General features: G+C 28.2%; 1 protein-coding gene across 1 annotated transcript; it reads left to right on the plus strand.

Annotated features, from left to right (window-relative positions):
• Positions 1 to 8,116: 8,116 nt before the first annotated feature.
• On the plus strand, positions 8,117 to 9,437 carry LOC127239310 (protein SODIUM POTASSIUM ROOT DEFECTIVE 1-like). Its single transcript, XM_051257401.1, has 3 exons — positions 8,117 to 8,841; positions 8,960 to 9,035; positions 9,116 to 9,437. Exons 1-3 carry the CDS (start codon positions 8,263 to 8,265, stop codon positions 9,298 to 9,300), a joined length of 840 nt encoding a protein of 279 aa, XP_051113358.1. The 5' UTR covers positions 8,117 to 8,262; the 3' UTR covers positions 9,301 to 9,437.
• The last annotated feature ends 6,564 nt before the right edge of the window (positions 9,438 to 16,001 follow it).

The raw sequence follows: 16,001 nt of genomic DNA on the forward strand, positions 1-16,001 counted from the left end.
AGAAAGCCAAATAACAAGACACGAGAATTTAACGTGGTTCGGTCTTACAACAGACCTACATCCACGATCCCAAAACGGGATAATCCACTAAAATATTTATTACAATTTTTGCACGGACAAAATTGTAAAACCCTACTCACAACAACTCACCAAATCTCAATTTCACTTTCTCTAGTTACTAAAGAGAAAATATTTGTTGCCGTGTCTTAAAATAGATTCCAAGAGAGTCAATTTATAGGAGCTAATGCTCCACTTTTTTATCATACTTCCTATGTGAGACATGTTGATGGTAAATTTAAACACTAATCCCATTTATTAAACCCTTAATTGTGACTGATTTAGTAATTATCTCGATGAGTTACTTGATTTTTTAAATTTATCTACTTGGGTTTCACTTTTGTAAAGGAAAATATTTTGATTTTCCCTTCAAATGTTTGATTATTGAGGTCTACTCACCATGCATAAAATCACAAGTTTTGTAATAAACTTCTTATTTTTGTATGACTTATAACACATTGTTTAATAATAATAATAATAATAATAATCCGATCAAAAAAAAAAAATAATAATAATAATAATAAACACCTCTCCCTCAAAAGACGTAAAACGAAGACGTTTAGAATAGGTTTAAGCAGAAGACCTATGACAATGCACCATATTTTAAATTTACTAATATATTGTTTTAAATTGTTTGATGTAATTCGAAGGTAATAATGAGGAAATGATTGGAGCAAAGCCCATAAAACAAGGTTCCAACTTTTATGACATTTATGCAAAGTTTGAGGCTATTATTATTTGACCATAAATACTTGATTAATTAATTAATGACCAAAATTATTACTAGCTGTTACATTTTGCATAAGAATTTTGAAAGCAATAAAAATTTGAGTCTTTAATATAATGTAAATAATTGTTAAATATGATATTTATTATACAAAATATATTTTTGCTAATATTTTATTTAACAAATTAAGTATTTGATATAATATTTTTTAAATATTTTCTAATAAATAAATATTACTATTTTCGTCTGGCTTTAAGGGTCATATTTATTTTTTGCGTATTGATATTTGAATATTAATTATTATATCAAAATATAGTACAAATTAAAAAAAATTATGCAAAAATACTTGTATTTATATCTTATAATACTAATACAATTTTATTTATACAAATAATTATTCACATATAAAAATATTTTTAATATTAAATACAATAATACAAATAATAAAGGATAAACTATTTTTTTTAGTCTCATAACTGCACCCCTTATTATTTTAGTCCCGTAAGTGGAGCATGTCACAAATTAGTCTCATAAGTGAAAAAATTTCGTTGTTTTAGTCCTACGGCGCCGGAGACGCCCGCGTGACTCGTCGGAGGCAACATGTCCGCTACGTGTCATTGACATGGCGGACACATGGATTTTTTATTTTATTTTATGTTTTTTTTAAAACTTTTTTAAATTTATTTTTAATTTCATTTGTATTTTTTTATTTTTTTTTTAATTTGGTCCAATTAAAAAAAAAAAATCCGCCACATCACCTCCGGCGAGCCACGCGGGCGTCTCCGGCGCCGGAGGACTTAAACAGCGAAAATTTTTCACTTATGAGACTAGTTTGCGACAGGCTCCACTTACGGGACAAATGATAAGGGGGTCCAGTTACTGGACTAAAAAAATAATTTACCCAATAATAAATATATCAATTAGTATAAAATATGACTTTTAAGTACATATAAGCACAGCGTATATTAATTATTAAATGAAATTTGGTTGCTTATAATTATTGAATGAAATGTGGATGCGTGCATTTTTATATAAATAAATAAATAAATAAAAACAAAGACAAGGGCAACAGAATGTCACGGGTTTTTTGTTATTTTGTTAAAAATAATACACAGAGCATCTCATCAATTCACATCATAAAACACATACATGGAATTATTTTCCTCGCACGTGCCCTGCTACAATGTCACGTGCTTCAGTATTCACATATCTATATATATTCTACATACATGGATATATATAAAAAAAATGAATGGTGGGTCCGCACCCTATTTGTTTTCTTATACTCCCCCGTCCCACACATCATGTCCACGTTGTTGTTTCTGTCCGACTCACATGCTATGTCATTTTTTTTTTGAAAAATTATTACATATTTTAATCTCATTTTAAACTTTTTAATTTTATTTTTTTAAAATTTTAATTATTTATATTATCGGATAATTATTTTCACTAATACATTCTTAATTATTTACTAATTACACCCCCCTAAAATACTGTGTCTATAGTGTAGCAGACACGGTATGTGGGACGGAGGGAAAGAGTATTTTTTTTTAATAGATTTAATTAATAAATTAAAACATATATATATAAAGATATTATATTTTTGATAACAAATTGTGTCAAAAAATTTATTGGGTCAACGTAGTCAAATAGTTTATTTTGTTGTTTTATATTTGTGTGTAATTTTAGAATGCTAAAGTTTTAAATTTTTCAATGTATTAAATAGTAAAAAGATTGTGATAAATTTTGAATATATAATTAATACTTTTTTAATTTTGTAGGTTACGTCTAAATTTTGAATATTTTGATTTGAAAATATATTTAAGGAATTCATATAGAAATTATAGTAAATTTTAATATATATAATTTATTTTTCTTTTATTACTTTTGATCTTATTTTATATGTTTTTCTTTAATCTAATGTTTTTTTTAATTATTATTTCTACTAATATATATATATATTTATTATATATGTGTTTATATGAGGACACTTGTATTTAAATATCTCTGAATTAAAATACATTTAAGTTTAATCCCTCCTAATTTTAACAAAATACTGCACTCCCTATTTTTTATTTCAATTTACACTTAACTCTCTAATACCAATTTTACTCCTAAAATTACAATATATTGTAACAAAAGTTATCTGTACTTCTATTATTTTTATATAAACTTACGTTATCCAGTTACATACCTCAAAATTATTCCGCTGTACAAAGAAAATTTCAGAGTAATATTTGTGTAATTTTTATTTATATACTAAAATTAGTTATAGAAATTTAAATCCAAAAATAAAATAAAATTATAATGTAATTCATTATCCTATGTTGATAAGTTTATTTCTTCCAAGCACATCCCCTCCCACTCTGCCATCGCCGCCAAAGCACCCCGCTAAAATAATTGTCGTTGAACCTCCCCGGAGAAAGCTTCACCACCGCAGGAAGTCTTCCCTCATTGCCGAGAGGTTCAATCCTGCTCGAGATGGCTAAAAAGACCTCCCCTCAAAGAAGAGTTCGAAAAAGTATATTATAATTTATATTCTTTGTAGAATTAATTTTTTGAGTTTGTGATGTGCTCAAATCTATTTTATTTATACCTCGGTTGGGTTTGTACAAGCCTTGGTGCCAGATCATTTTAGTTTGTAATGTATCGTACCATCGGGTCGAATATAAATTATTTTGATGTGTTTTAAATTATAAATGATCTTGTTGTCTATAGAAGTGTCTTCATTTGTATTTTTTTAGTAAGGTAGGGGAAAGACAAGAGTAAGAAAAATAAACAAACAATCAGAGTTAGTAAAATATTTGTACGTAACTTTATTCTTCTTTGTATGTACCTTCGTTATTATGTAGAATTCATTATTTTTGCTCACCGAAGTACGACTATCTTTTCTGCATATACCTTTATTTTAGCTAAAAATATTCTATAAATAATATTATATAATTGGGTATATAATGTGTGTTTCGATTAATAATTTGTGAAACTGCAACATGATTAGGGTGAAATTGGAGACCAACATACCGTTGTTTCCGATCCTTCGAACTAGAAGTTGTACGATACTTTAATTAATATTGTTGTAGATGATGCATTTCTGAAGATGAGGTCAAAACAACATGCAATTTTCTTTCAAATTTCAATATCCAACATGTGCTAGCTTGTCTCTATATATGTATAGGTTTCGAAATGTCAAATACTCTAACAGATCGACTATAAGGCTACTGTTATGGAACCATGTATTGGTATACATAATGTGAGAAAATGTATTGAAAGAAAATACGTACTCATATAAGTAATTGATATACTTCAGTTTGCAAAATTTCATAGTCGGGTTTCAACAAGCCTCTAAATGGAAGTTACATATCCACAATGATGATATTTGTTCCTTCTTTCACTAAGTTACATACTTCTGAAATGATTTAATGTATTTGTATTGGAGAATAGACTTATACATATTTAACTTATATTGAGAAGATGTGTACTCACTAAATTATTCTAAAGGCACTGATGGATACGTTTCGTGTACACATCAATGACTATGGTTCACATATACACATCAATTATGATTTATTCCGTACATTATGGGAATGTCCAATATGTTTCATGAGTAATATTTATTTTTTATAACTTCTAACACACTTATTATTGTTGGGGTATTTTTTTCTACTATAATATATATATATATATTTGCATTGAAAATTACAAGACAAAGAATATCATACGTCATCGATTATACATCAACTCCAAAATATCTATTATTACAATTCACCACATAGTATGTTATACAGGTCTATTCTAAGTAAGATTCTCACCCATCCTTCAATACATTGATAGGTGATCTTATAGGTCGTTTTAGAAATATCAGCTGATGCACGCTAATTTTTAATAAAGTGAGTGTGATGTAATTAACTTATAGCTATTTGATCCAACACCAATCAATGACAAATTCTAGATAGAAACTTAAATTTCTATGTTTACTGTAATTATACCTATATACAAGTATGAATATTTCTATACACAAAGGCATACCTTCTTACTTGGATATGTATATCTCTGGTATTAATAAAATATACTCTCTGAACATCATAACATAGTCATATTTTTATTGTAATAACTCCGTTGCAAGAATTAAATACCCATATAAATAAATACAATTTATGTTAATGTGATTTTATATAAACGATGTGGATAAACAATAGGTCATGTTATAATATAACGAGTACTTAGGAGTCATAAAAAATCTCAAGTATTACGAAAATTTTAATAAGAAAATATCATATGCAATATAATATAGTTGTTAGTATCTATTACTCCTAGTTATATTGTATGTAACTATAATAACTTTTAATGTACTTTCATTATGAATACTCATACATTTGTTTTCTACTTTAGAAGAATTGGTTTTGAATGATATGTACCCCAACATAATAATTGTGTATGCTCAATAATATACAGGGGAATATAATCTAATTTCCAAATCATTCGATAGTGGTCTCGTACATAGATTTACATTTACAATCTTCAAAAAATAAAAGGAAATTCCAGCCACAAGACATCAAATTAGAAATACCTACGATAGAGTCTTCTTGCAACGTTGTCAGTTGTGTCCTAAATTACCACAACGACCATACTTTTTTAGACTGTTTCACCTGTTGTGATTCAAACCGTTTTTGTTTCGGCCGGCATGGTAGGACAAAATGCAATGACCTTGTTGAGCACACCTAACTATTCCACAACTTAGCTATATTGTTATTTACTATCCTCCTACGAGTCCCTTGAAATAGAGAATTCTTCCGACACTCGGGCTGCGATTGTGCAATGAAATTTTAGGAAAATGGCATGGTCTTTACAACAGACTTTACATGCTGCTCAAACATCTTCCGTAAAGGGGCATATCCGGCTTTGTTAAAAACGGATGTCTATCATTTTTTTTTAATGCATTTGATATGTTCGCATTACCTATACGAAATATAATTATCTTGTTATACATAATATAATAAATGACACATATTCTACGGATACCTGAGTGCAAAAGTTGTCCACTATGTGTCAAGGAAAAGTGGACTCCAGAAAATACGACGGGAATATACTTTAGAAATCCCGAATATTTATCTCTAAAAAAAAGAATTTTTTTCAATTCTCACCATCATCACGGTGAACAAATCTTAATCTTCAGCGAAATTAGTTTCAATTTTTATTATTTTTTGCAAACACCACTGTATAGCAATACGATTTTAATATTATCCAATATATAAGTATATAAAATAAATACCAAAGTTCATAGACGAGTAGTCATAGTATATACTAACAAATCAAAGTATTTTTAAAAAAATATAGTCTACAATATCATACAACAAGGGTATACTATTATTAAATATAAGTATACTAATTAATTTCATTTTGAATACTATATTCTAATATATTTTTAAATTTTTTAGATTATATCTAAATTTTGAGTTTTTTTAATTTGGAAAAAAAAATATTTGAAACATTTATACAAAATATTATACAAAATTTTAATATTTAAAATTTTTATTTTTATTTGAGTACTTTTATTCCTAGTCTGTATGTGTTTTCTAAGTATGTATTATGTTCTTTTTATTTTTTACTATTTAACCATTTTTTTTATTCTTATTATGTATGGTTTTTTTTTTTTTTTTTTTTTGAATTTCGAGTATTATATTTTAATATATATATATATATATTTAATTTTGTAAATTATGTTCAATTTTTTTAAATATTTGCATTTGAAGGAATTTATAAAGAATTCATATAAAAAAAAGTATAATAAATTTTAATACATGAAAAATTTATTTTTAATTTATTATTTTCATTCTTAATATTTCAAAATTTTGTATAAAAATAGTTTTTATCTAATTTTTATTATTTATATATTTTATTTGTTGGGTATTTAATATTTTTTATTTATAAAGAATATACATATTGAAAAGACAATATTAAATAAATTAAAATTTAATATAATAAATAATGTTAAAATTATTTTTAAATTTATCTTTTTTCTTGCATATCATGGATATTACGTTAGAAAATAAAAATAACTAAAAATATTAAAAATTGTGATTATTTAAAATTTAAGTATTAATATAATAATTTTTGTTTAATTTTTATATAGTTAATTTATTATATTATGTATTTTGGTATATGCCGTAACACTTATATATACTGAATACTAATATATATTAGTATCGTAATATATATTAAACTTCGGTATGCATGGTAACGATAAATTGCGGTATGCAAATTTTATATTTTTATAACATCAAAATCGACGATACACTATCAAATCGTACCAAAATTTACAGTATACTGAAAATATGATAATTTTTATATACGATATACGAAATACTACATTTTTTGTATTTTTCCACCCTATAATTTAATATATAAAATATCCGTGCATAATACGGGTTACCCGCTAGTAGACATATATTTGATGGATAAAATAATATTCTTCATCCGTCCCTAAATCAAAAGAGTTATTTGAAATTCTGTAGTATATTAATAAATAACAATGTTTTTATTAATTAGTAAAAACGTGTAACAAATTTTGATATTTTTGCTCTATTTTATATATGATTATAAAAATAATTATATATGTATATATTTGTAATTATTAAAGTAAATATTTAAATTATGTTGATGTTAATATATAATAACTATTTTTTAAAATAAAAAATCTAATACATGAAAATGAGACCAATAAAATTAAAAATGATAAAAATTATTCTTTGAATTGAGACGGAGAATATATATATATCATCTATATCTAATTTTAAGCTTGAGTGAATAATACACCCTAACAAACAAGTCCATAAAACTCCCAAAGCAAAGAGCAGTCAACAAAAGGCTACACTTTCGGCTATCCACGCCTCCCAAAATTAGTCAAATTAGGTCATTAATCTGCAATCATCTTTCAATAACATTAACATTCCCAAATTTTGCAACACACTCAACTGCCCAATTCTTTTGCCCAAATTTCCCAATAGTGCTTGTAATCATCACAAACCTGTAAAAGTCCACACCAACATCATTAAACAAAACAATAACAAAAATAATTTATCAACAAAAATCAAGAATATCCCACCCCATTCTTGGGCGCTCCCGGACCTCGGAACCGGATGGTTCACACAAACCCGGGGGGGTAAACCTGGGGTTGGAGTCCGGGACCCTTGTCTTGCGGTGATGATCAGAAAATAATAAGGGTAATAATAATCCCATCTTTAAATAAAGTTTACACATAATTAAGGGGAAAAAAAAATAATTTCTTGGGACCAGTTTCCCTTTCTTTCTCCCCGCTTTTCTCCTTTCTTTCATAATTCTTTAGTAAATTGTAATTAATTAAAATTTAATTATATTTCCCTCTTCCAACTTTATATCCTCATTCGAAGATCCCTTCTTTTACGTTTTTATTAATTTCCCCTCTTCACTGTCCTTCGCCATAACCAAAATCCTCACAGAAAATGAAATCCATAGATCTATTCTGCGCCTCCCCGGCTTCCACCGCCATATGTTCCGGCACCGACCACCGCTCCGTCGTCCGCCACCGCCTCGGCGGAACGCCGAGGGCATGCAGGCCAAATGCGGCGGCGGCCGCAGCCCCTTGCATCTCCCAACTCCCTTTCGACCCTTCCCGGCCGTTCCGGAAACCTCCGACCGCCGGCGCCGCCCTCCGCCGGAAAAGCTCCGCCGACGCCGACGACATTCCGAGAAGCCCGCCGGGATCCGCCAGATACTTGCTGAGCGATAAGCCTTTCTTCGATATCGTTCAGGATCCTGACCGCGGGCTTGTTTCCGGGCCGGCGTACACTTTCCGGCAACGGTATGGCGATAAGATCATCGGCGCCGGTGCCGGAGGATTCAGGTCGTTGTCCACTAATTATTCCTCTTCGCCGCGATATGAATCGCCGGTGTATAAGCCGTACGAGAAGGGCGGCGAGGACGGCCGGAGATCCTCAGCCGTCCGATTGAAGGATCATCTGGACGGTCAGAAATCAGCCTCACAGTTACAAAACTCCTCCACTCCCAGCCATCGTCATCAGGTCTAATTTCAATCTTCTTTATATATATATATATATATATATATTAATTCACCAATTAATTAATTAATTCCATAATATATGTATATATATATATTAATCCTCCATTTCTTATTTTAAGGTTGTCGAGTTGTGGGTGTCGATTCATTGCAAGGGCTGTGAAGGCAAATTGAGAAAACACATATCAAGAATGGAAGGCAAGCCCATCTCTCTCTCTCTCTCTCTCTCTCTCTCTCTATATATATATATATATATAAATACATGAATTTGATGACAGGAGTGAGATCATTCAGCATAGATTTAGCAACAAAAAAGGTTACAGTAATCGGACAAGTGACACCTCTGGGAGTCCTCTCGAGTATTTCCAAAGTGAAGAATGCTCAGTTCTGGCCATCTCCATCTTCATCATCGTCTTCGATCATCTCCAAGACTCACTCACTTCATAATCAATTAAATAAATAATTATTTAATCTCAATCTACTAATTAGGGTTTCTGTACCCTCACTTCCTTCGATCCACACTTACTGTATTAAATTACAGGGTTTGCCTATGTTAATTAGCTTACAATAATTATATTTAAATAATAGTATTACATATTATTGTTGCTGTTATTGTTGTATACTTTTTTTTGGGTTTTATTCTTATAATTTGAATATTCAGGTTGTGTGACATATATAATATGCTTTCATTTAGTGTACCTATGTTTCGTACATAGAACGGATAGGGCGATGAATTTGAAAAATTAATCAGAATCCGTAATATATACAAACAACGCAAGCTGAATATAATAATGATATGTGATGTTGCTTTACAATTATAGCGTGCTTTATAACAGTACGTGGTGTGTTGAAATCAATTAGTATTTGTGTTGTATAAAATTATAGCATGTGCTGTCAGTCCATATGTTGTATTTGTGTTGTTTTAAGATAATCCTGTTAGTTCATGTGTTGTATTTGCATTATATGAATACAGACGGTGCGCTGCCGGCAGAAACACCGTGTGCTACTGTGTTGTCAGATAGTGTTGAATTTTAAAATTCAAGCACCGTAGCCGCGGCAATTTTTATTTTATTTTGTTTTATTATTATTATTATTATTCTTATATTTTAATTTCGAACTTTTATCAATTTTCTGTTTTACGAGCAATATAAAAAAAGGGTTTGTTTGTAAGTGTCTCTCGTGCCTTCTGATAATAATTTCTTGGGAAGAAATCCCTTTTGTCCTTCCCAATTTCCTTTTTCTGTGCAGAGTCTGGCAATGTTCTTGTGTCTGTTGATATCTAATTAGGGGGGGTCCAGGCTCTCAGCTCCTGAATAATATCTAGCCATTGATGGATTGGGCCCCATGAATTATTAATGGTATAGATGCACATGATGATAGGCTCCTAGGACCTTCTATTTTGAGTCTATGTCCGAGGAAGTCGCCTTGTTTATTGCCTTCCAGTTTGGACTACCTTATCACGGTGGTTGTGCATTTTTGTCTATATTTTGACTGCTTTTTATTTTTTATTTTACAGTACATATTTAAAATAATCCGTAGTTTGTTCTTACCCTGCAATTTTATTTATTTATTTATTTACTTATTTATAGATTATATTCTCATTTGCAATTTTGACTTATTTTTTCCCATTATATCGAGAAGGGTACACTAAAAAAAAAAGAAAAAAAAAAAGAGGTAATTGTAAAATTATACAAAATATTCTATATTTTATTTATTGCGTTAAAACCCCTTGTGTTAATACATGAAACACTATTTGTCTAAAACTGATGTTTGGTCATAAATAAAAAAAATAAATTACGCATATTTTATATAAATAAAAAACGTAAAATATGTTAAATAATTTTTTTAAATAAAATAAATAAATAATTTATCAATAATTTATTTTATATTTTTTATAAAAACTAGATAACAATTTATCTTCAAATACTATAAAAATAAAAGATTAAGCATTTATTTATTTATTTTATTAAAAAAATTATTTAAAATATTTTACGTTTCTTATTTGTATAAAACTTGTTTAACTTTAGGTCTTTATTTATAACCAAAACAAGGAGGATGTATCGTACAAACTTTACACTAACACAAGAATATTTCACGCAATAAATAGAATACTAAGTGTTTTTTATTCATTTTTAGTAAAATATAAGGGGTGTTATCGAATTTACCATAAAAAAAAAAATCAAATATTACTTCAATCCCAAAACTATGTCTAGTTTTACTTTTCTCGTGTAGTTTTTAGGTGATATAATTATATCAATAAATTTTTATTTTTTTTAATTATAAGTATTTTATTTGTAATAATTTTATAAAATGAAATTTAAAAGTGAAAGAAAAAATTATGTAAATAAAAATAAGTTGCAAAAAAGTAACTTTGAAATATTTCAAATTTAAAATAATGGAGTAGCAAACTATTTGGTCATTCTAGACAAATCTTTTGTTAATTATTAATCACCAAACATTTTGTTATTATTTTTAATTTGAGGTGTCTCGATTTTTTGCCACAATAATTTTCTCTTTTCTTTTTGTAAATATACTTTATAAAATCTGAAAAAAAGGTAATATAAAACAGTGAAAACATTATTAATATTATACTATCTAAAAAACTGTGCTAAATAAATACTCCATCCGTCCCATAACAAATTATCTATTTTTCCATTTTAGTCCGTCTCATAATAAAATATCAATTTTTTTTAGTAACTGTACTATCTACTTAACATTACAAATATCCTTACAACTTACATATATTACAAAAATACCATTACCTTTATACCACACATACTAATAAGATTATTTTAGTCATTTCTACTTTATTCCTACTACATCTCAATATAATACTAATATTTCTAAAATTACGTAAAAAAGCAAATAAATATTTAATTATAGGTCAGAAGGTGGGAATATATAAAAAATATATTGAGAACAAAGTGAGTATAATATTGAAAGTAAGTATGGTGGATGGGCTCTATAAAATCCATGTTTATTGATAGGTGGCGAATTGTACTTATCTTTCCTTAAATAATCCACATAGCAATCGTTACATGCAATTAGACTTGTTAATGAGTTGAATTGATTAAATATTCGTGTTTCTTCGTTAATGTTTATGAACAAGATTCGTTTTTGTTCGTTAAGCATTCGAATTCGTTTATAGTATTCGAATTCGGTTCGTTAAGCAATTTTATTGTTTGAATTGTGTTTGTGCATGTTTGGCTAGATTAAATTCATTTGGATATATATATATTACTTTCTCTGTTTCATATGAATTGTTCATATTTTCTATTTCAGTCAGTCATATATAAAATTTGTTAGTTTTTTTTTTTTTTCAAAAATACATTTTAATCACATTTTAAATTTCAAAAGTTTTTAATCTTAATTATATTAGTTAATTTTTTTTTAATCTATATTATTTTTATTATACTATAATTATTTTTACTAATATACTTTTTATTACTTATTAATTATACTTTATTTGAATTCTCATGTCTACAGTGAACAATTTATCAAAGGAGTATATTATATTTTTTAATTCATATATATAATACTCCCCCTGTCCAGCTAGAAAGTATACATGTTTCTATTTTGGGACGTCCAATTACAAAGTAACCATTTCATTAAACACCCAATTTTTTCCACAAATACCCCTACTTTACATCACATCATTACTTTTATACCAAAAAAGTAAGGGCAAAAATGTCATTTCACTACTTTTATCTACCCACTATAATTAAAATACTATTATTCCTTAATCTCCGCGCCAAAAGTAAATATATACTTATTTAGTGGACGGAGGGAGTATTTATTTATTTATTTAATAATTATATATATAGCTCATTTGTTAATAAACGAGTCTATTTATATTATTCGACTTTATGTACATTTGCGACCAAACTTAAACCAAACGAAATCGAACTAAGTTCACAAATGAATTGATTCATTTAATAGCTCTACATCTAAGAAAAATGCAAGATTTATAACATAATTAGATTCTGATTAATTACACTGAGACACTTTTAAAAATTTGTATTATTTATTCAAATATAATCTTTTTTTCAAAAAATTACATCAAATATTTATTTTTTATTTTAAATATTATATTAAGAAAATATTTTCTATATAAAGCATTTCATCCTCGACACATATTTACATCATATTATATTCAATTTTCAAAGCTCTAAAAAATTACAGACTCTTATGTGATTTAGTTTGTGTGGTTTAGTTTTTTGTAAAGTAGTTATTCAGGGTAATATTCTTAAGAAAAAATAATATATTTTTATTAATAACATTGTATATTTAAAAATATGGTTATGAAATTGCATATCATTAAGGGCTAAATATTATTCCACATCAATTACATATAATTATTGTATAAATTTGACCTATTTATGAAACACCTAGATACATATATATTATATATATAAATATGTAGGTGTATATATTAAAATCACGACATTCTTATTATTATTATTATTATTATTATTATTATTATTAGGATAAATTGTTTTTTTGTCTCTAATTAGACCCCTTATCATTTTAGTCCCGTGATTGGAGCTTGTCGCAAACTAGTTTCATAAGTGAAAAATTTTCGTTGTTTTAGTTCTCCGGCGCCGGAGACGCCCGCGTGGCTCACCGGAGGCCACGTGTCCGCCAGGTGTCCCGCTAGGTCAACGACACCTGGCGAACACGTGGCCTCCGACGAGCCACGTGGGCGTCTCCGGCTCCGGAGGACTAAAATAACAAAAAATTTTCACTTATGGAACTAATTTGCGACATGCTTCACTTACGAGACTAAAATGATAAGAGAATCTAGTTACGGGACTAAAAAAAACAATTTACCCTTATTATTATTATTACTTGTAAGTTTGAAAATTGTAATTGGAGTTATTTTGAAAAATATACGTACATTCAATCCATATCATCCATATATGCATATGTCGTGCATGGGGTAGTTTAGCCTATAACGGCCAATCAGAAGCCTTACTTAACATATACTTATATTATTAATTTTTTTAATATTTTGTAAGAAAATCATACAACTTTTTAACATTTTAAATCATTTTTTCTATTTTTTTTATTATAAAAAATAAAAATATATGCCATATTAAAATTTGTACCTAAATCAAATGAATATATTTTTATATGACGAAAGAAGTATGTAAATAATATGAATTATTAGTAGGTGTTTATACCATATATTTATGTTATTATTAACATATATTTTGTGATAAAGTCAATTATACAATGTATTTTGTGGACTATGACAATGTGTTATCAATTTATATTATGCAATTGTGTTATATTAATATGTATTTCGTAATGAGACCATCCTTGAAGGAGGAAATGAATTTTCAATTGGAAAAGAAGATCAACTTGTACCTACTTACTTTCAATTAGACTGGTAGTTTGCTAGGATTAAAACTACGGTTTAATCTCTAATTTCTTGTACATTGAGCTGTAAAGAAGACCGTAAGAGAGGTCAGCTTTGGGTCCGTGTTTGTTGAGTCATTGAGTCCTTTGTATACCTGGTGATAGATTTAGTGGACGTCTCATGAATTGGAATCCTCCGAATGTAGGTAATTATACCGAACTGGGTTAACATGTATTGTTTGTTTTATGTTTGATCTTGGTCAGCCATAAGCAAGTATCTGTGAGACACATAAGAGTTATAACCACATAATAATACCACAGTGTTTTTGAAGTACAAACCCCTTGTAGTTTTCTATTTCCGTTGCCATTAGACTCGAAAGAATTGACCTCTTACGTGTACGTGTTCCAACCCACGACTTTTGTTTTACCAAACAGTAATTATATATAGTCCTGGTTGGAGGTAGACAAACTGACCATACATTTCCACCATTACGATTTGAAAGCAGACATTCATAACACAGACACACATATACATATACATATACATATACATATATATATATATATAAAAATTTAATTAATTATTTAATTAAATAATACTATATTCTACGTGTCTTTCTTTATCTTTACTCTTTCTTTGAATGTGAATAATGTGAAATGTGGAGCACCAACTTAACGTGGCTTCTGGCAATTATATTGTCTGCTATCATATCCATAATGTAGGGAAAAGAGAAAAACAAATGGGTGTCTTTAATTTACTTGTATTATGCTTTTCAGTTTCAACAGTGCATAGATTGCCATATTCTCTAGCAAATATAATATGTTTTTATAAATAGAGCTGGTAACGAGTCGAGCCGAGTCGATCCAAATTTTAAGTGTTCGCTAATGTTCGCAAACAAGACTCGTGTTCGTTCGTTAAGTTTTTTAGCTTGTTCGTAGTGTTTGAGCTCGGCTCGTTAAGAATTTTTGTTGTTTGAGTTCGTGTTCGTATTCGGCTCGTTTAGGCTCGATTAAGCTCGTTCGAGTTCGTTTGTCTCATTTTTTTTTAATTTATATATAAATTAAAAAAAAAATTAAAATTACTTTATTTATATATTTAAAATTAATATTTTATTTATTTATAAATTATAATTTTATATGTATATATGATATTTATAATAAATATATTATTTATTCGAAGAAACACACCTAAATATTGAGTTTTTTGCACTATTTGCACAGTAAAATTTTCCAAACTGGCCTATTGGGAAGGGACAACCCAGTTTGGGGAATTTTAATATGCAAACAGTTTGCACAGTAAAATTCCCCAAACTGGGATTGAAGAAACACACTCTAAATATTGAGCTTTTTGCACTGTTACTGTTTGCACAGTAAAATTTTGCAAATTAGAGTTGAAGAAACACACACTGTTTACACAGTAAAATTCTCGAAACAGAATTTGAAGAAACACACCTTAAATATTGAGCTTTTTATATTGTTAATGTTTGCACAATAAAATTTCCCAAACTTGAGTTGAAGAAATACACTCTAAATATTGAGTTTTTTGCACTGTTTGCATCGTAAAATTTTTTAAATTGGAGTTGAAGAAACACACCCTAAATATTGAACTTTTTGCCCTTTTCTATTTTAGAATTAATTTTTGAGCAGCCAATTTCAAGGATGGTCGGTATCCATGTTCCTTTCTTCCAACTATAAAAATCAATGTCCCAACAATAAAGTAGAAATTCATATGATCTAACAAGTTTTCCAGATAATTATAGGCTGGTTGTGTTTGGTTTGAGATATTTGTGTGTTTACATTTGT

The sequence above is a fragment of the Andrographis paniculata genome, unplaced genomic scaffold (assembly GCF_009805555.1).
Source record: "Andrographis paniculata isolate CXL003 unplaced genomic scaffold, ASM980555v1 Contig77END, whole genome shotgun sequence".
NCBI lineage: Eukaryota > Viridiplantae > Streptophyta > Magnoliopsida > Lamiales > Acanthaceae > Andrographis > Andrographis paniculata.